At 52.3% G+C, this 22,073-nt stretch overlaps 1 protein-coding gene across 20 annotated transcripts in view; it reads left to right on the plus strand.

The window, feature by feature from the left end:
* The window catches only part of MCF2L (MCF.2 cell line derived transforming sequence like), a 167,919-nt gene that overhangs the window by 81,278 nt on the left and 64,568 nt on the right, over positions 1–22,073 (plus strand). The window contains exon 1 of one of the 20 annotated variants that reach the window (XM_037140837.2): positions 12,327–12,577. The exons of the other annotated variants lie outside the window; for them this stretch is intronic. Within the exon in view, the coding sequence (XP_036996732.2) occupies positions 12,505–12,577 (73 nt within the window). The 5' untranslated portion in view covers positions 12,327–12,504. Of the gene's footprint in view, positions 1–12,326; positions 12,578–22,073 lie in introns of those variants that run through there. 20 annotated transcript variants of the gene reach the window in all.

The raw sequence follows: 22,073 nt of genomic DNA on the forward strand, positions 1-22,073 counted from the left end.
AGTCCCAATCTCCTTTCCATTACCATTCATTTCAATTAGTTTAGCTTCCATATGTTTCTCTAATTTGTGACTAAAATCAACCAGTTCTGTGAGGATCCTGATAACCAGTGTTTTGAACTGTGCATCTGAAAGTTTGGCTATTTCTTTATCGCTTAGATTGATCGGCTCTGGGGCTCTGAGTTGTTCTTGAGCCATTTTTGGTCTGTTCACGCCGTTAAGTAAGCGGAGCGAAGCCTTAGTTGTTTACCAGGACGGGACCACCCAGGTCACTGGTTTGTGACGCTGTGTGTGGGGGCGTGGTCAGAGAGGGAGCAATGGCGGTCCTCTCCGCTAGCCCAGTCCGTCTAGTCCCACCACTCGCCCCGGCCTGTTTATTCGATTGGAATTGTGCGAGCCTGCTGCCCCGCGCCCGCTCACCTCTTCACTGGTTTATCTGCACGCAGATGCGCGACCCACCGCAGACAGCCAGCCGGGCCTCTTCCCTGTGCGCTCCCGTAGCTAGCCCGGGATCCGTGCCTTCGGCTGCTTGCGCACCACCTGTTCAGGGATTTTTTTTGCCAACCTGCTCCGCTGCTGGCTTCGCTCCTCTTACCGGTTTAGCTGAGCATTTCATTGTCTTTGGACTCCGTATTGTCAATTTTCTGTGTGGCTTTGTTGTGTATATTGTTGTTAAAAAGAGTTGTTCTTAGATTTGGTTGTGCACAGAAGCAAGGTGGTTCCACCTACACCTCCATCTTGGCGGAAGTTTCTTTTTTTCTGTCATATTATATGGCAGGGAAAAAAAGGTTGTTTAGTACCTCTGGGGTACAGTTCTACCATTATAAAAGTGTGTGCTTAAAATATACAAAAGAACAGGAAAGGAAAGCTGCGGTGAAGGCTGCATGTTTGCACCTGGTATCTGGGAGCAGGAGCTGGAACCTTTTCCTTAGAGCCCTACAGGTATGTGCAAGCCCTTCCTGAGTGGGGGGCTTTGCGTGGGGGTGCACTGTGCACTCTGCGGGCAGCTGGCTCCGTGGAGAACTGTGAAGAGTGTTCTGGGTTCCACAGTAGATAAAGCTCCACGTCTGGAGTCCTTTCTTAACTCATAGGCCCTGTGTGAGATGCAAAGGGATTCATAATTCAGTAATGATTTTCTTTTGATTTATGAATCTTATCACAGTTCAGATTTGCAGGAAAGCTTAGCTACCCTGAAAGAAGCATGGCAGCAAAACCCTCCTTTGTCACTGCTTTATGTTGAAAGATCACTAGAATTATAAAATGCATGGGCTACACTAGTGTGAAAGCCTGGTGTGGAGTTTTTATTCTAAATCCTGTGACATCAGAAAAGTTGAGGTCAGGGAGACCACTTTCTCTACATCTCTAGAGAATAGTTTTTCAAGAACAGAAAGTAAAAAGTGTGTCGAGTAAAATGAACACAAATGCTCATCATGCATTTGGAGCCTTGAGAAATACAAAAGAATACACCGCCAGACCAGACAAGGCGGGAGGCAATGGGTTGACAATGCCCATTTGCAATTTTATTCAAAGTATGTGCGAAATACATCTACTCTTACAAGTAAACTTTTACTTCCTGAGATTGCCGGAGCGAGGTGATCAGAGCACGCTCCAGGAGTACTCCGGGAACAAATATTCAGAAAATAAACTTTCCTGTATTAAGCTAAGAACCAATAAATTAACAAAGATTTCAAAGACCCAAGAAGTGCTTTTCTTCATTCGTTCATTGAGAAGCAGGGACTGAATATCTACTGTATGCCAAGCCTGCGCTCATTGCTGGAGAGAAAGCTGCAATAATCAACCCATGTTCTTTGTGAACAATTGGGACAGAAAACAACTGGGCTAGGAGAACCCGCCTGGGATAGTAGTCAACTTCAGGGGGAGAGACCGATGGGACGAGCTGCCTGACCTGAAATGGGGCTCTCGAAACTTGCTTCTTCCTACTCTGAGAAGCCAGCCCTGGCGGCCAACCGGTGGAAGACCAGGTCTGGCTCTTGGGTCCACTTCACCTGGTGGCTGACCAAGTCACCTGGAGGGGACTGCAGCTTCTGCACGGGGACCTGAGTTGAAAAAAGCACCATCCAAAGTAGACCTAGAAGTGAGCCCGAAAGTCTGCCTGGAACTTCTTTACTGTCTGTAACAATGCTGGACAGCCTGTCTTCCTCTTTGGTCGGTCTTGTCCCACATGACGTGTAATCTAATTCCCCTGTTATGGTGGGTGCTTTCCTGAATGACACCAACACCTTTCAGACACATGTCCAATTGCATGACTCATTCTGTGGAGCAAAGCAGATATTTTTAGAGCGTGATTTCATTGGAACATTGGAAAATTTATCAGAGGCATTCCAAAAAATCTATCAGATTTTGTAAATGGATTAGGTGAAAAAGTCATACTAAAGATGACATCTTAGAATACAATTGAAATTTGCATTTTTTAAAAATCCTCACCCAAGAATATGTGTTTTTAAATTGATTTTAGAGACATAGTAAGGGAGGGAGAGAGAAACATCAATGTGAGAGAGAAACATCGTCATTGAACCTGTGCCCTAGGTATGCGCCCTGACCAGGAATCAAACCCTCAACCTTTCGGTGTATGGGACAACACTTCAACCAACTTGGCTACACGGCTGAGCTGAAATTTGCATAGGATTAAGGTTAGAGTTGGGTTCAGGGGCAGCTGTAAAAAAGTAGGAACCCTTTCCCTTTGCAACAGCATGGATGGACCTGGAGAGCATTACGCTAAATGAAATAAGCCAGAGAAAGACAAATGCCATATCATCTCACTAATATGTGGAATCTAATGAAAATAGCAGGTAAACCCCCACCCCATTCATTAGACATTTGCTTTTCACGCCCCGTCTTTCAGCTGGGTCAGACCTGGAATTGCAGCTGGCTGCCCTCTGGCCTGTAAAGGATGCTGTGAATTCCAAAGTCAGGAGACCTCCTCATGTCTGAAGTTACCAGAAATAACTTATTGTAAGTCAGGATTTGGATTGTCTGGTCTCGACCACATGCCCACTCAATAGTGCTCAGCCTGAGTGTGGGATTTCAGGCCACGAGTGCCATTTCTTGTTAAAAATTCCTTTTTTGGTATGCTCCTTAGTGATCTGCTCATTGTATTTAAACTGATTCCTTAAATAAGGAAAGCATATTTATTAATAGAAACCAGCATGTACTTAGGACTGTGCCTGACCTGAGTCTCTGTATGTGCCACTGGCCAAGTGTGAGCGCACCCCGAGCTGTCTGTCCCAAGGACGGCAGACACACAGGCCGTCGCGTTCCTGTCTGACAGAGCCGCCAAGGGTTTGGAACACACTCCAGCGGCTCTTTCTTGGCCCCTGTCAGTGGTGGAGTCTCTGTCCCTTGAGGGTAGATTTTGGAAATAAGCACAACTCCTAAGAAGGCAAGTGTTGAACCAGTGAGCTGAGCCAGCTGAGCTGGAAGATCATTTCTCGCTCGATCTCCTTCTTTATGAAACTGATACAGAATGTTCTGGATTGGGGTTTTTGTAGGGGGAGAGGGGGGCACACGGCACTTCCATAGTTTACCCCTCTTGTTAACATTTCACCACCGCTCCACTCATCAATTATTTTTAAGTGGCATCAGGACTTCTATGTTTATTGTAAAGCAGCATAACATCTAACACACCAAAAAGTTCACTTACATTCTGATTGTAAAAACTCTGACTTTTAAATTAGGTTTGAGCTCTGAACAGGATGAAAGAAAATGCTCTTTGTCAGCAACTGGTGTTTATCTCGCATTGTCTGCACAGGGCTCGGGCCCCGGGCAAATCCAAAAACATAAAAATAAAAACGCTCACATGGCGGCCTTGGCACCGTCTTCACCCGCGTGTACCGAGCGTCCTGCTCGGGCTGGGTGCTGCAGAGGCCAGGGGCCAGGGTGGCGCCTGGTCCCGGAGGGGCTTGTCCTCTGTGGGTACAGTGCACCCTGGGAAAGGCAGGGGGTGGGACACCCCAGCTTAAGAAACATATGTGTAATATGAACACAGGGGAGGTTCCGAATGGCAGGGGCAGTAGCCAGATAGGCAGGTGGGTGATTTTGATCTAGGAACTTGACTTTTAACCAGCGATTTGAGGGCTTTAGGCTTCTCTTTCAGTAAGGAAATGTGGAAATAGTGTGGAGGTGAGGAGAGACTAGAGATGGGGAAGCAGTTACTTAGAACCTTCTGGAATAGTCCAGCTCACAGATAATGAGGTTCTGAACTATAGTGGTAACAGAGGAAGGGGCTGGGAGGTGGAGCAACTGGAGAGACTTTGGGGAAAAACAGGCAGAAGTGGTGATATTTTATAGGGAAAGGGAGGGGAAGTCATGAAGGACTTCCAAGATGTCTGGCTTGGGATTTGGGGGGTGGGTGACGGTGCCTTTGATGGAGTTGGATGTCAGGGGAGATTAGGCAAAGGGGCCCATTTAGAGCTGGCTGTGTCCGTGACAGCCGGGCCGTAGGTCTGAATGGGTAAAGATCAGCCTCAGGGATGACATTGCGAATACATGGGAAATCGCTCCAATTCAAAAGATGGGTTTGTTCGGTCGAATATGGTATTTCTCTTACATGGAACTGAAGGTGCACAGGGACAGTGCAGAACGCTGGAAAGATCACCAGTCCACTTGACTAGTCATTCTCCCTTTGACATAAAAACACACATAAAACACAGCAACAAAATAAACACCATTTCACTGAAGGAAAAAGGTGGTGGTGGGGTTTGCAAAGACATGGGTGTGGCCAGTAAGGGACTGTTTGTGTCTTGATGCCACGATGTAATTTCACTGTGATTTCATAAGATGTCACCACTGGGGAAATGAGGCCCATGGGGCTCCTCTGCCTTGCTCTCCACAACCACGTCTGAGTCCACAATTACCTCCAAGTAAAAGCTTCACTTTGAAAGAGAACAGACCTATGGTCCCTAAGCTACTGCCGTGTCACCTGTTTTCAGTCTGTCAGTCAGGTGATCGGAGACCATGGGAACCTGCCACTCCCTGGAGGCGAGGACCAGCCCTGGCTGAGTTGCCTCTCCATCCTCACTTCTGGCTAGTATGTGTCCCAAATTTATCTGACAGCAAAAGTTGAGCCTTGGAAAATTTCTGGAATAAAAGAAGACCTTTTCTAGATGATTAACCAACTTGAAGAAACCTTTCTTGGATGTTCTAGATGTTTATTATCTTCATTATTATCTAGATGTTCTAGCTTCTTAAAATCCCCTCAGTCCTGGAAGGAGAGTCACTTCTCAGGCAGGGCTTAGGAACTGCTAGCATTTCAGTCGTTACTGTCATGTTTCCCAGCCCGTCACCTGTTTGGTTTAAGGTTCTGTCCTCCAGGTCTTTTAGTTTTGTCCTCTCTTAGTCGTTGCAGCTGTCCCTCTGCCTGGCGACCTGAGAAGGGAGAGCAGGAGGTAGTTGCGAGAGGGGGAAGCAGGTTCTGACCCTGCAGCTGGCTAAAGAGGGCATCCAGCTTAGCTCCTAGCCCTGTTCGCCTGCAGAAGGGAGCTCCCATTCACTACCTGCAAGCGTTTGGGGGATAGAAGGTGGGGGTCCCAGAGAGGGTGAGGATGTCCTCTCTGTGTCACCCGAGGTGGACGGGGAGCAGCAGAGAGTCCTCCATGCACTAGCATTGTATGTGCGGGGCTGGTGAGTTCCCAGGCAGCAGGTGGTCCTGGCCCACACACAACCCCTTCAGTCCTGGGCACACCCCCATACACAAGACAGTACCAGGACATTCCCTTGAGTGCCTCCCGGCTGTCCCCAAACCTGGCCACATGGCACGGGCTTCCATCCTGTCTCAGCAGGACTCTGACAAGCTCCATCCTCCTCCCACAAAAGCCCCCATTGCCCTGGAAGGGTGAGTTCCGAGGGTTGTGCCTCCCTCCTCCTTTCCCAGCGCGATCAGAGTCTCCTGTAGACTCCCAGGTTTGGCCTGAGGCTCTAACTGTCATTATTAGGTTGACCAAAAGTCCATATGTTTTTTTCTGTAAAATAAAAAACACAATTTTCATTTTCACCAATAACTACATTGATTTGGATATCTTGAGTCTGTCGACTATCTCCCATATGGTGTAATATAAATCGTTCTCAATTACTCTCTTGATTTGATCACTATCAACTTCAACTGGTCTGCTCGACCGGAGCATCGTCCAGGGAGAAATCTCCAGCACAAAACTTCACAAACCAGTTTTGACACATTTGATCAGTCATAGCACCTTCTCCATACACTGCACAGATACTTTCTTTGTGCATTTCACTTGCATTTTTATCTTTCTTGAAATAATAAAGCACAATATGCCAAAAATGTTGTATATCTTCTTCCACCTTCAATATTAAAATGGCTGCACAAAAATTCACCAATTTTGAATAAGTTTTTTCTTTTTAGAAATTTTATTTAAGATGCAGACAGGGTGGATTTAATCTTGATTCTTCCACCTTTTTTTTTTTAGATTTTATTTATTTATCTCTAGAGGGGAAGGGAAGGAGAGAGGGGGAGAGACATCAGTGTGTGGTTGCCTTTCATGGGTCCCCCACTGGGACCTGGCCTGCAACCCAGGCATGTGCCCTGACTGGGAATCAAACCGCAATCGTGTGGTTCGCAGGCCCTTGCTCAATCCACTGAGCTACACCAGCCAGGGCTTTGAATAACTTTTTAATGCACACTGACATGACAGCTGTCACAGTTCAGTCTAACAAAATTGTTTCAAATGAAGTTAAAGACAACTAAGTGCTACTAGAGCCATCGTATGGAAAAAAAACAAATGAACTTTTGGCCAACCCAACATATTCTATAATGCACAAGTTAAATTTAAATATAAAGCACATCCACTTCAGAGAGCTTTAAAAACAAAGAGACAAAGGGTTCTAAGGTATCTGCAGCGCCACCAGCCCAGGTCGTCCCCGCCAACCCCGAGCCCCTTCCCGCCCAGCTGCCCCTTCCCGCCCAGCTGCCCCTTCCCGCCCAGCTGCGTGTGGTGCTGGCGGAGCTGTGAGCACACCAGGCACCGTTTGTACCACGATTTCCCCGTGTTCCCATGATATGAAACGTGTTTTGGAAAATAGCTTTAAAGAAGCGCAGGACACCCCTCCTAAGAGGTTTTCCCGTTGCCGCGTGTGTCCCCTCCGTCTGTTGTCCTGGCACCCCAAGACCATCTTCCTCAGATATGGCTCCGATGGGCCTTTGGGTGCAGGCTCCTTGGGGAGCCCAGGACCTAGATCTGGCCCCTGCCTCCTTAGCTCTCCCAAGTGCAGACACCTGGCAGCACCCACCTAGCTGCAAGCACAGGGCTGTTTGTGTTTCCACAGCTTGGCTCGTATGGGCGAGCCTCCTTCCTGGAATCTGAGCTGCCCCTCCCTCTCCCACCACCCCCACGAAACTCCAGCTCAGACCTTCAGGCACACCTGGCACCCTAGCTCCGGCTGGTCCCCACCTCCACATCCCAGGTGCGGGCTGGGGCCCCTGCAGAGGTCCGTCCCTGGGGCTGCCTTCCTCTGTGCCCTTGGCCAGGGCACTGGCGTTCTGTGGAGGGAGCAGCAATTGTGAGCCTCAGAACATGAAGCCACCTTGTCCTGCTGCTCTCCATGGAAGACACTGAGGCCCAGCTCAGTGGTTGGATTTAGAATCCAGAATTCCCATTGAGAGCACTGGTGGGTCCTGAGACCAGATCGCTGTGGTCCAACTCAGAAAAGCATGTGTCACGCCTCTACGCCCTCCTACATCCAGCTCTGGTGGCATTTTATTTACCCGAAGGCTCCAGCTGTGTTTGCTGTCTGCATTGTGTATCTACCCCACAGCACCGACCTGGATCGGTTGGGTTTGTGACGTGAAGCTGTTGATCTAGGAGGAGAAGGGCTGCTCCCTGCCCAGGTTGTTTCCATCTAGGTGACAGCTTGTGTGGAAAAACATAGAGCAGTTATTACTGCTTCCCGAGAGGTGGGGACCGATGGGCCGGTTCTAATAAACAGTTTGGTGCCAGGCCCCGCCCGGGAGAAGGGAGAAGCTCGTTGTTGAGAGCTGGTATCTGGAGCCCCTGTGTCAGTTTTTCCCCTCAGACAAAGACAGTCTTCCTGTTCAGCTCGTGGAGAGCAGGCGGGGTGCTGTCCAGTCCCGGCTCACAGCCCCTGTGGGGGACACTTCTGCTCGGGCACCTGCAGGAGAGGGTCCTGGGCCACTGGTGTTTGTTCAGTTCTGTCCAAGTCATCAGGTATTCTAACCCAGGCGCTCCGGCCGTGTTTGAATCCTCATGTTCCTGTGCTCACCAACTCAGACATCAGTGTGCGCCCGCACTGGCACTTCCAGCATATTTATTATGTGCAGTATAAAACACTGCAAGAATGAAAGCAAGGACCAAACAGAATATAAATGTATGTAGAACAAGGCCCATAGCCCACTTTGTTCCTGCTCTAGGAAGCCTCAAAGCATTTATCACTGCCGTGACTGGGAAGGGACAGCCGAAGGCATGAACAAGGCACGAGAGCGCAGCAGAGCCCCAGACCAAGTGGCGTTGTGACAACGAGCTGCTCGGAGCCAGGCAGCGTTGAGGCCAGCCAGGGCCTTGGGGCCCCATGCGGTGGGGGCCTGGTCAGGAGGTTGGCCGTGTACCGTCTTGGAGGCATGGTGACTTGTTCTACCAAACTAGTCCGTTGCCAGAGTTGGTTCAAGTTGGGTAGAAGGGGGGCCTGAGAGAAAGCAGAGGACCAGCCTGCCTTCGGCAGGGGCCAGCGGGCTCTGCCCTGGCCCCGTGACTGAGACTCTCCGAACTGCCACAGCTAATGCAGGGAGGGCAGACTTTGCTTCTGTGTGTAGACCTGATTCAACTGTCCTGGTCTTGGACTGCCCATAACGGTAAGTGATGTGGGAACTGGTCAGAAACCAGCCCCTCCAAAAAAAGGTGACTTTGGCCACTGAACTCCACAGACGAAAGTCACTGGACCTCTGCATCCCAGTGCAAGTCCCCAGGCAGCCGTCTGTGATCACAATGTCACAGGAAGCCTGTGACTCCAAGGTGCCCGTGCTAAGAGTGAGCGAGGCCATGCTCGGTCTGACAATTCTTGCAGAAGGGAAAACACACAGGAAAAGCCAGGAGAAAGGCAGTGACAACTGGCCATGCTCGCTGTGAACTTGGACCACAAGGCATAAGCCACCTTGAGTTTAAGGAGAAAGAAGAGCCACGTTGCCTGTGGGGTAAAGACCCTTCTGTGAGTTGAGAGCCCATTAACAGAGGCTGAGGGCCAGCGTGTGAGGGGACGGCCACCTGACCTGCCTGTACAGAAGACTGCAGTCCAGGCTTCAAACCAAAACTAGAAGCAACAGAAAACCTCCGGAGGCAGATAGAGAAATCCAGGAGAGAGAGCTCCACGGGGCCCTCCACGGGGGGCCCACGTTTAACCTCCCTCCATGGAGCTGGGAACCTCCGTGAGAGGTTAAATACAGATGCTTTTTAGTGTTCTTCATAGTACGAAAGAATATTTTCATTATTGTTACAAAAATATGTTTTAGGAAGAGTCGTGATTCGACAGGCTTCGTGGGGTGTCCACAGCTGACACAGGGGGTTGAAGCTGGATTCCACGTTCATCGTGTTTCCATTCTAACAAAGTGCGTTCACGGCCACCGGGGCTGGAAGGGGAGCAGGTGCAGGGGGTGGGGTCCCTGCCTGGATCCCAGTTCTTTCCGTGGTTATGCAGATGGCAGTGAATTTTGGCTGGTGAGTCTCCCTTTTCCTGGATGTCAAGGAGCTAACCGTCCGTCTATCTACCTTAACGCGAATCTGTTGTTCTGAGAAACTAAGGAGGCGTAGTTAGATTTTTATGCTTCAATGTGTTGATGTTTATTGGGTTCAAAACTCACTATTTAATTAGATTATTTTGTTGAGAAACTTGCTTTTGTGCATATGTATTTTTATAAATAGCACACGTAAAACTGTTTGGGAAGATGCTCTCAGCTTAGTGGACACTTTTGTTGCTTTTTCACTTATAATTAAACACACTGACCCAGAGTTTTCATTGTTTGCACACTGCTTTTCCCAGATTTTACTGGACTGCCCGTCATCTTTTGTCAATCTGTTCTGCTCTGTCAGCCCGTCTTGTCTTCTCTCAGGCTGCTTAGTTCCTGGTGGGTGTCAGTTTGAACCAGACGAGGGTCTGCAGACTCACTTTGTCAGGAACCTGGAACTTCGGTGCTTGCGCGTGCCCGGAGCTGCTCTGGGGGAACGTGCTGGCCCTCCGAGCCCTTCCTGCAGGCCCCTCAGGCCACGGCGGCACATGGCACGGGGATGGAGAGGCACCAGCACACCTTGCTTGATGGTCACTGCCATGCTCCATGGCTAGAGCTCATCGTGGAAGTGGGGAGATGGAAGCGGGGTGGTTAAGGCAGGCAGGAGGACAGCCACTGCAGTCAGCTCCTCCTGAGGGCTTGCACATCACCCCAAAAAGTCTGCCTTATTTTCTGCAACAGTGCGTTGACTGGGGGAAGGGACAGTTCATTCGGATTAGGAGAGCTGAGTGGACTGGGCCTGCAGGACTTGAGAAGGGAGGAGATAACCCCTAGGGGGAATCAACCGGTGGGAGGGAGAACTAGAGCTGTGATGATTTTGGACCCAAAGAAGGTCTGTGAGGGCACTGTGGGGAGGGAACATGGGGGTGGACATGGGGGAGGGTGCAAGAAGAGGGCTCAGGAGAAGGATGCAGGAGGAGGGTGGGGAGCGGGATGTGGGAGAAGGAGGGCGGAGACACAGGAGGAGGACATGGGAGGAGGACAGTGGCCAGCTGCACCCGTGGGCGTGGAAAGCACTAAGTGACTGCTGTGTCCAGCCTTCCCTTCTTCCAGAGGCTTTGCTGAGCTGACTCTTGATCAGTGACACCTGCCTCACCTGGTTGTCATGACAGTGAAACAAGGCCAGGTGGTGAGGAAAGGCCTCAGCAAATAAGGGCGCACCCTGTGAATCAAGGGTGGCTCCTCCCAGTCTGTCTTCCAGCAGAAAATAACCAGAGAGCACACACCACTTTAGTTCTTCTCTCTGCATGGTCCAGGGCCCTGAGCCCATTTTAAAGTTACACAAATAGTTGCCTAAGGTTTGAGGGAATACTGGCCCACGAGAAGACTGTTCAGTGCCTCGGTCAGCATTTCTTGCATCTGTGTAAGAGGCAGGATTAATGCCATGCTCCTGTCCACATTTGGGTGGGGGGGGGATGACGTGTGCCGTGAGCTGGGGGATGTGGGGGCTGGGTGATGTGGGTGCAGTCTGGCCACAGGAGGGGCTGGGCTCCAGGGGCCCTTTCCCCCCACCCTAGGAGCTTGTGCCCTGATCTACTTGAATGTCCCAAGGTCCCCTGGGGAAACGCTGAAAGGGTTGTGCTTACAGAATACATCTGCAGCTTCAGGCTGAGAAGGAGCCATTAGAAAGAGAACGATTGGAACCACCCAACAAAGACCAGGTCAGAACCAGAGCCACACGGCAGGAAGGGGGGCAGTGTGGATCAGGGCGTACGTCAGCCACTGCTGCCGTGACAAGCGCCCCCAACATGAGCCAGCAGGACTCCATGGCCTCCACTTGGGTTCTCAGCCCAGGGCACAGACGGGAGGATGTGTGTCTGCCACATCACGTGCCAATGGCAGATGTAGGAGCAAAACCTGCAGTGACTGTGAACACCTCTGCTCAGCGCTGGCCCTTATGCTCGAGCCAAAGCCAATTCCTAATCCAGTTTAAAGGACCGTCCTTTCCAGGTGTGTGAGCTCCAGCACTGGACTCGAGCGCCTGGTCCCCTTCACCGCTCCAGGTCTTCCTGCTCAGTCTGGCCTGCAGACTAGCGGCTTCCCATCACTGGGGGCTTGTTAGTCTCAGTGCCACGTCCTCCAATCAAAACCTCCTCTTTAACGAGCTCCCCAGGGATCCCCACCTAGGAAGCATCCCATTTATTACACCTTCCACGGTCTTCGCCCCTGGGGGGCGCTCTGTAGCCAGCTGCCGAGGACCCTCTGGCACACAGGAATAGAGGGGCATACACAGAGCTTTCAAAGGAGCCCAGAAGAGCAGCACCGTGCAGCTGCCTAAGTGTGCTGCTCTCCAGTGTGTTTTCATCCTGATGAGGTGTCTTGGGGCCAGAGGGTCCAGACCCTGCCCCTTGGTGGCAGCCCCACCAGCTTAGTGGACTGACAGCGGCTAAGCGCAGGGCTCCTGCAGGGAGGGTCTGGACCAACGACACAGTACGCAGGTCTGGAGCCGCCGCTGCAGGAGCCTTTGATGCCGCTGGGGTCTCAACAGTTAACAGTCCGCAGGCAGAAGAAGTGAGCCACCGAGGAGGGCTCCTGCTTCAGGGACGTCCAGCCCTAGGCCTGGGGGGGAGCAGGCTGGGCAGGCAGCCCTGCAGAACCCCAGGGGTTCGCGGCCCCTTGGCGCCGGCTGCGGGCGGCCAGCCCAAAGATGGAGCCTTGCAGCCTTCCTTTGTGCGCCCCGGACGGGCGTTCCAGGAGGCAGGTCGCCGCCTCCTGACGCCGGCGCGTTGGCGGGCGACAGCATGACCTTAAGCCTCATCTCTTTGCTGTCCCAGGATATCTCCGGGCTCTGGCTTGTCCTGAAGACCAGCACAGGTGTGTCAAGCCTGCTCTTTGGCGCTTTCTGTGAATGGATGGTATTCCGGGAGAGAGAGGCCGGGTGACCTTCTGGGGATGGCTTGCATGTCACCTACATAGGCGAGCTACAGCGAGGAACCAGGCTCTGCCCGGCCTTGTAAGAGGGATGCAGGCTGGGGAGGTGCCTATGAAGGTGGAAAGGGGAGTCCCGCACCTTGGGGGTGGGGGGCGTCTGGCATCCCCACCTGGTTTGGGGCTGTGGCCACCTGGCTTGGCCCCCTGCCTGGGGCGTCCCTGCTCTTGGAGGAAAGGTGCACAGTCGCCGTGCTCCCCCTGGAAGCTGGAATGAACTCCGCGGGGCTCCTTTGTTCCAGCTTTCCTGCAGACGTGCGGTGGGGCACAGAGAGGGAGCGCCAGAGCCCGGTGGGTGCGCGACTGGCCCCTGGCAGTGGTTCAGACAGCGCTGTCCCATGGCTGCCCTCCCCTGTGCACCCCGGTCAAGGGCTCTCTGGGGGGCAGGACTTAGGACGGGGCTGTTGGAGCCCGTGGACAGTGAGGGGCCAGCCCTGGGTGGTTCTCTGTGGTCTTTATTTGTCATCCCTGCTCCCAGCCTCACTGGAGGGCAGGTACTTCTGACTCACTCCCAGTGGAGACTGAGAACAAAGGCCCTGAGGAGGGATCCGTCCTGGGGCCCAAGAAGAGGGGGCAGTGCAGGTTACCTTGTTGCTTTTCTGAGGATGGAACAGTATTTGTTTGGAAGTGATTTGTCGTAAGTGCATTTTCCAGCAGATGCTTCTGCCAAGGATGGATGAATAATTCCTAAAATAAGCATTTTGGGGTAAATTTTAATGAAGTGATTCGACCCTAGCCATCAGTGGCCACGGCAAACGTCTAAAGTTGCCAGTTTGGTGATGAAGAGACTCAGTGTGGGACTAATGGCTGAGAGCACAAATTTCTCCTCCAGATAAGACTCAGAGGATTATGAATGCTTCCTCGGTGGCCACACTGGAAAGCTCGTGCGCTCATTTCTAAACCCAGAACGCAGGCACTTCAATGAATGATGAGCAGTGACGGTTTTTGTTTCAAAGTCAGTGTCGCAGTGACAATGCCGAAAGGACCCCCAAACAGAGTGCATTCTCACAACACAGCTGTGGTCTGGGCGGTCGGCGGTCCCCCAAACACGAAGCCCGCCGGGTGTGTTCTCGCCATTACAGACCACATGTACTTTATTGTGGGGGGAGACCTCACTGTGGCCATCTGTAATCATTTCAGGTGGTTTCCTAGCTAAATACTACTTTTAATTCTTATAACTTTCCACTAAATATGCTCAGCATTTTTCTAACCTGTACTTTATTTTTTAAGATAAATGTGCATTTGAATAAATATCCTAAGGGAGTTTGTGTAGTTAAGGGTTGGAGGGCTTTCTCTCCACTCTCTAGAAATAATCTGTTTTCTTCCCCCTCCAAAAATCCTCATTTGCTGAATTTAGGAAGAAAGAGAGTTATTGGTGCACGTGATAGTAAATCTTTCTTTCTGTGATGCTGTGGAATACTTCGGGGGGACACTTTTCTGTGGGTCCACATAGGTTTGTGTGATGGGTACTGATTTTCCTCAGAGCCTGCCATTTACAAACAAGGTCACGTGCTTCTGTTTTGGTCACTTCTGTGCAGCCGCATGGGAAGCTTGGCCCCTGGCTGGTCAGGAGCTGGGCCCAGAGCACACTCATGATGGGACGAGAGCGGCCTGAGGGAGACCACAGGCTTATCTGCTCCGTCCAAGGCCACCGAGAGCCCAAGCTGAGGAAGACGGCAGGTTTGAACCACAATCTCTCCAAGCCTAGAGGTCTCCTGTCCTGTCCATCATGCAATCGAAAAGGTCGACACATGTACAGGACCTGCCGCCACCAGAACCCTAAGCCCCCAGCTCACTCTCCACCATACTCCTCCTCCCTCCCCTTCCTCTCTCGCTCTGCCTCGTCTTTCTCTTTGTCCGTCCTCTCCTGCGTGGACCTGAGCAGCATGGGGGCTCTGAGGCCAGGCTCCCACGGGCCAGTCGATGAAGCCCCTGTGGCCCCACCGGGCTCTGTGCCCCACGTCTGGCCAGCAGGGACCCTTTCAGAGGGACACCTGGGTGAGGCTTGGGATGCGGCGAGTGTGCTCTGCTTTGGCCCCCTTAACCCCTCTGCCTGACCTGGTCCACACCGTGACTCATGGTGCTTGTTTGACAGTGGTGTTTAGAAGAAGGTTTAGACAATGGCTTGTTTGTTTTTTAGACTTATAGAATTCTGTTACCAGAACATGGGAATAAATATGGACACCTGCAGTTTAGGGAAGAATTTCGGAGACCTTCTGGAGTTTCTGGAAGGAACTTGGTTTGGTGTCGGTGTTGGTGACAGGAACCTCTGCCCTCCCTCGCGTGCTGTGTTCTGTGCGCAGCTTTCTGAGGGCAGATCTGGGTGGAAGAACATGTGAACACCTGCACCAGGGTGACTCCTGCCGCGCGGGGCCAAGAAGGAATGACGTCTGTAGAAACTGCGTTGATTTCCCTGACCTCGGATTTTTTGTTTTTAATGTTGTCACATGATTATTTTACATTGAGTAAGAAAAGGAAAAGGAACAGCAGTGAAATCCTGTGGGGGGTGTGTGTGTGCTGTTTGTGTGTGTGTCTGTGGTGTGTGTGTAGTGCGTGCACGTGGGTGAGGTGCATAAGCCATACCCGCCACTTCAGAGGAAGCAAAGATGCTGCGGCTCAGAACCTAAAATTGCGGCACTTTGGGGAGCCCGGTGTTTGGGGACTTTGGTTAAGCTCCAGAAGGGCCCAGGAAGCAGCCGGCACAACATGCTGTTGGGGGCCCAGTGTGACAGGAAGCTCAGCCCAGAACCAGAGTGAGGGGGCCGCCTGTTGTCACGTACACTGCTCGGGGCTGACATTACTGGCTTTCATTGAAACCCAGCATTGGAGCTTCTGCAGAGGGGATGAGGCAGCGGTTTAACTGTGAAGGGCGTGCATGCGCTGGTGGTCACCAGACGTACTTGGAACGGCACAGGCTCCTCCCTGCTTTCTCCTCCTGCCCGCCCTCCCACCCTAGAAGTCTGCTCCCGGTGGTCACCTGTCTTTTGTTTGGCTGCTTGGGGCTTCCTCTTTGTGGACATATCATGCCAGTGTGAGCCCCCAGGAGACCTTGGACCAGCCACCATGGGCAATCTTGTTCCCTGTCATCTCTGGGGAGACTGGAATCTCCTGGTGGCTTTCTAATCCTGACCCTGTCCTGACCCCTCTGGATGGCTTGTTTCTACCCCGCGGGCTGGACTGCCGGTAAGGAGGTGTGCAGGGACGCGCCGCCCATGTGTATTCAACACAAACAGCACAGCTGGCAGGTTCCACCCAATGGGGCAGCACGGGATGTACTCAGGAGAGCAGAGCCCCTGCACGAGGCCAGCCCTGCTGCTCGTAAGGTCTGCTCTTTTCTTCGGGACCTAAGTCCGTGGGTGAGTGCATTTAAGTGGCAGCTTCACTGAACTAGCCAGCTTCTCTCAGGCACAGGGACACTCAGAAAAAGGACATTTGGAAACATGACTTAATTCCTTAGGACATTCATTAATGTTTAACCCGTTGAAAGAATAGTGTGTGATAAGTGACATCAGGGGCCTGGCCGAGGTGGAGACACCCCTCTCTCTGGGTGGCACTCCAAGGCTGGGCCCTGCACCAGCTCCCTTCTCCTGCAGATGCTTTCCCACTATTAGGAGCTTGCCGGGCTCTGGATGTTCCTTGGGAAGGCAGGGAGCAGGCTGGGAAATGCCGGCTCTGCATCTGGGGTCGGCCAGGCCAGCCCTCTGCCCCTGCTCCATATTGACCTCAGCCAGAAATGCATATGATGTCGTGTCTGTGGGCTTGTCAGGGCCGCATAAGCTGATTAATGTGAGAAGTCAAGCCCACTCCTGGAACTAGGCAGGAAGTTCGTGAAGAGAAAGGTTATCAGTATTGAAAGGTCCGTAGGTATCTCCTGGTGCAACTCCCACTAGGGATCCTCAGATCCACGCACGAACTTGGAGAGGGCTTTCAGTCACACCTGCTGAGCATGTGCCCACCAGCATCCGTGCTGGTTCTCCCTCCATATTACCTGGACCCCGTCCTCCCCGCTTCCCGCTGGCCTGGCACATCTCCATGAACCACCCTTACCCATCCTGGCTTGTTCTGGGCCCTGAAAACCGACCAGACATAGCAGCGTGTAATAAATTCAAACCCTGATGTGCCCAGGAGGCCTCCGTGTCCGGACCCCCCCAGGCCCTACCTCACCCTACCCTGCACCTCGTTCTGCAGGTCTCATCATGCGCTGCGTCTCCAGAGAGGCGTCTGCCAGGGAATCTCAGTGAGGCCCGGTGTCTGTGCTGCAAAGTCACAGGCATGACTGCCAGTCCATCCTTTGTTCCCATGGGGCCTGGCGCCAATGCAGGCAGAGTCCAGCACCTAACTCATTCCCCCCAGATGCGCAGCCTCAGAGCTCTGGCTCACCTGGGACTTTGCTGTGATGCCCTGGGGCACAGTGTGGTTTGATGACTCTAAAAGCAAACAATGCACTTAGTTTTATTATCACCTTCATATCCCCTGATATTCGCATGTGAAAATAGGTCTGATGTTCATTATGCCACCATCGGGTTTCTGATCCACTGCTACAGAAAAGGTCTGAAGGTGTGTTTTCCCATAGTGTGACCAAGAGCCCCTTTTCAGCCCTTTCTTGCAAGGCTCCCCAGCACTTACTTCTCATTTTGGCAACAGTGTGGACATTCAGGTTCCCAAGCCCCTCAGCTTGCTTCTCTTTGGTCATGCTTGTGGCATTTGGGCGGTTGGGGGGGCAGGGTAGCAGTGAGCTCCAGGTCCCTGCTCCCACCCACAGGTGAGGACACCCTCCTGGCCTGTTCCCCAGCACCCCAGAGAGCAAACTTCTGAAACATGCTTGGTCCCACCCTTCGGTTTCCAAACCCACGCATGTGCACACTTTGCCCCATGGCTGTGGAAGTGACATTGGCTTCTCCTGAATTAAACAGAAATGAGAGTCTTGGCATGGGAAATGCAAACTGAGAAGGTCCCATAAGGCTCCTTGCTACCTTCCATCCTTGGCTGAATTGCCATCTCCCTTGGGTGGTGCTTGAGCAGAGGGAATGGGAGAGGCCTGTGGTTGGGACACGCAGGGGCTACAAGGAGGCCTCAGAGGAGTGAGGGCTGGCTTGATACCAAATAGGCTGGCCAATCAGTGTGTCTGGAAGGATGAGGTGTGTGACAGCAGCCTCACCAGGAACACAGTGAAAGAAAGCCCTCATCTATGGCAAGAGGGCTCCTTCTCCGTTCTCTGATCTTTGTTCTGGGCCCTCTGTCTGAGTGAGCTCTCTCAGCCCAGCCACAGCGCCTGCCTTGAGCCCAGTGATGGGCCTGGCCACTGCACATGCAGCCCAAGACCCCAGCTCTGCAAATGCAGGGGAGCTTGGCATCAAAGAACTGAGGCGTAAGTGAAGTAGCATCTCGGAGAGCCAGCTCCCATGGGTACCTTCTCCCCTCTGCACCCCAGCCCAGTTCCCTCTCCTCTGCAGATCAGGGGAGCCCCTGGGCAGAGATGCTACAACCCTGAGTGGCTGACACAGCTCTGAGACACTGGCCAGGGAGTGGCAAGACCACACACACAGCTGCTCTTGCCGCAGGACTTGGCCTGGCATCCACATGCCACAGCTGCTCTGCCACCATCTGCAGAGTGCTGGGTGCCAAGCGCAAGACAGACCTGCATTTAACGTTGCTGTTAAGGTCCTTGTTTGCACCCATTTCTCTGGTTGGCTTTGTGGACCCTTAAGACAAAACAGAAACTATGGACTCAGAAAGCACTAGCCCAGCTGAAGACTACGTTCATGATGGCCACGCAGGGAAGAGTTTAATGAATGGGATGGTGTCATCAAAACAGTTGGGTGCACAGCTCCCTCGTCATCTCTCCCGTTGGGCAAGGCAGTGCCCTTGGGAAGCCTGGCCCCCCAGCATCCTACCTTCTTCCCCAGCCTGCCCTGTCCTGACTGCTGGGAGACACCCATCCTCTTGGACCCCCAGAAGACATCAATGGTGCTGCGGCTGGGTGACCTTCAGCACCTCCACCTTCCGCAGGCCTCACTTTCCCAGCTGATGAAGGTTCCAGTCCCGGCACTCCCACCTCCATGGCCTGAGCTGCCATTTAGTGTTCTCAACCTCGACCTCCCTTGTTTCTGAAATAGCTGAGGAAGCCTCCCTTCAGGGTCCTTGGCGGATGGAGCAAGCTCACAGAAGTGCTTCCGGCAGCTCTGCCATGTTCTCCTGTGAAGACTGGCCCATTTCCAGCAGCCACACGGAGACACTTGTTCATGGCTGATCCAGAGGGCCGACAGGAGGGGCCTTGCCCGCCCAGGAAGCAGAAACGAGGATGCTGAGGAGAGACAAGAGCGAAGGTCTGAGGAACCCAGGGTCCGGAGAACGTGGCCACGCTCATCCTAAATCCAGCCTGAGTTCTGCCTCAGGGCAGGACGACTGTATCCCTAAATCAGACTCTTTACAAGTGCCAGCTCCCTCGACTTCAAATGCAGAAGCTTTGCTCTTGAACAGCCCGCTTAGAATGTTCCTGAACAGAGACAGGCAGAGCTGAACCCTCATGCAACACATGAGGGGAGAATCACCCTGCAGGGAGACTGGCTTCAGGAGACCACTGCCCACCGCCCAGGACAGTGAGGAGGGGGCAGGTACCCCTGAGCTGCTCAGCACCCAACCCCATCCCAGCCTCCAGTCCGTCCGTGACCCCAAGCCATGCTGGCCACTGGGCAGAAAAACCCCAAGGAGAATGTGGCTACATGAAACCTGTTGTCATTGGGTCTCTTCCTGCCCTTCCAGGACGGGTCTCTGGACCTGCGCCCATCAGATAGCTAGCTATCCGGTGCGGGGATGTGGCATGATGGGTCCCTGTCCAGCAGGGCAGGTGGCGGGTTGGTGTGAGCCCACTCCATAGCCATCAGAGCAAGAGCGGTGTTAGAAGGCCTCTGAAAGCTAGAGTGCCCAGGGGAGGAGGGGTGAGAAGGGGAGAGAGAGGCTCGCTCATCTACCCAGGACTGGCCTCCCCTCCTGCAGCCTGGGGAAGCCTCTTAGATGCAAAGACCTTCGCGGTCTACTGTGTGGGAGTGCTCCTCCAGGGGCAGGGCTGGATGTCTCCAACCTGCCTGCTCAGTGACCATTGTGTTGCGAACGCCCCGTGCAGCTGTGCACTGAGCCCTGCCCGCACCCGTGGCCCAGAAGGTGCAGCCTGGAGCCCCCTGCCTCAAACATGTGCAGATCTCAAAGTCCCCTTGTAGGATGACCCCTCTGTGGGCAGCCTAGTCCTGTGGTGGCAAGATGAGAGCTGAGTCCCCAGTGGGAGCTGTGACCTGAGGCAGCAGAACCCAGAGCCAGTCCTGCATTCACCGTGCAGGAGAGGCGGGGCGGGGGGGGGTGCCTAAAAAAAGGAGAGGGCTGGCCGAGGTCTCTGAACTGAGGAAGGACCTGCCTCCCAGTCCCACACCCCTGTGAGACAGCGGGCCCAGCCTCCACATTGTTCCAGAGAGTGCTTCCTGGACATTTGGTCTCGGCACCTTTCCACTGTGAATACTTTACTGAGGGTCATGGAAAACACTGTTACATTATTGACTGTATTGGAAATAAAAACAAATTCTTAAAATGTTAACGTAAATAGAAATAACCATGATAAACCCACTATGGTAGTACAAGTAATACCAGAACAACAAAAAAACATGTGAAAGAACAGGTGTTTTGCATTTTGCACATGCCCTTAACCTCTGACAAGATGGGAACTGGCTGGGTTCGCGCCTGCTCTCCTGGTGGTGCAGCGCCGTCTGTGATTGCCGGAAAGCCCTGCACACTCGTGTAAGGGTGACGCGGGGAGGCAAAAGTCCGAGGTATTATGAGAGTGGTTTCCCCTTGTGGCGCCCTGAAGGAGCCCTTGACTGGATCGAAATGGCTTTTTCTTCAAAACCAAACCAAAGCCACAGTGGCCACACACGCTGGTGGCCAGGACACAGCACAGACTGCTCATCCCTGGGCATTAGCGACCATTTCTGTGCACACATGCCAGACACCGTGCTGCAGATGTTTGCGAAGTGCACGGCCACCCTGGGAGCTAAGATGCCCTGATTGTCCCAATGTTACAGACAAAGAGACCGCCTCAGAGAGGTTAAGTAACGTGCCCAAGGCCACACAGCCCCAACTGCCTTCAGAGTGCTGGCTCACTCGCTGGGAAACCAAGGGTTGCTGTGCATAAAAGGTGCTTTCAGCGAAGTGAAATGCAGCCTCTGGGCCCCAGTCCCCATTAAAGCGACTCGGAGAAGATTTCACAGAGGGGAGAGCAGTTCTGCTGACAGCATGTCTTTGTGAACCTCGGGGACAATGTGCAGTCAGTGTTCAGGTTTGAAGACACTTACAGTGAGCTCACTTGTCTGTGTCCTGCTGGCTTTCTGGGAAGCCTGACCCGGAGCTGCAGCCGCCACGGTCTACGGGCTTGGCAAAGGCGATTCCCATTCACTGACAGTGTTGTCCTCTCTGCCCACAGCAGGGAGAGTCTGTTTAAGATCTTGAATCAGAGGACTACTTAGACTCAAAGAACAATTGATACAAAATTACACTGAGATGGTTTAAAGACCTCTGCTAATGGCCGAATGTTATTTCTTTAACCACTGATGGGAGGGTAAGGGACTTACGAAATCAAATGATGTTGCAGTGAGGACCTTGTTATCACTATAATCCACTCCGAGTCACAGGAGGGAGGCACCAGATGCCCAGCTTCTGTATCTGTTATTTTTGACCTCTTCTCTACGGCTGTCTGTAAAGCCGAGCTTCTCCCCTACATTACACACGCCCTCTCTTAGCATCTCTGTTTGCTAAACCGCATCCCTTGATAGAGTCCACCCCGATGCTGCCTCAGACTGGCTGGCACCCTTGCCCCTCCCTTCTTCCGGCTGCTGCATCTAGAATTCCTCCACATTCTGTCACTGCTGTGTGGCTTCAGGCAAGTCACTCAACTTCTCTATGCCTTAGTTTGCTCCTCCAAAAAAATGGGATAGTAGCTTGTTGTGACAATTAAGTGTGTTAATACATAACAGGCATTTTAGTAATAGTTGTGCTGGGACTGCTGTTTCCACTACGATTATAGATTTCCTATGCAAACCAGTGAAAATGTAATTTAGTTGCTCCAGACAGCCTGTAAGATTAAGAAATTCTTATATTTCTCTCCTCCTTTCCATTATGCCAACTGGTCGTACTGTAAATGTCCAAGACACACTTGCTTTTTTGGCTGATTTAAGACCTTGATGGAGTTTGGGGTTTGTGTTTCTTTTACTTGAATCTGTGTCATTGGCTTAGTGAGTCCTGTGTTGGAATTTCATTCAAGACTTTTTGTTTTAATAAGCTAGCTGGAGTAACATTGCCCTGAGAATATTATTTTCAGCATTAGTCCTGCAGTCATCAG

The sequence above is a fragment of the Artibeus jamaicensis genome, unplaced genomic scaffold (genome assembly GCF_021234435.1).
Source record: "Artibeus jamaicensis isolate MK-2021 breed Jamaican fruit bat unplaced genomic scaffold, CSHL_Jam_final scaffold_833, whole genome shotgun sequence".
Lineage (NCBI taxonomy): Eukaryota > Metazoa > Chordata > Mammalia > Chiroptera > Phyllostomidae > Artibeus > Artibeus jamaicensis.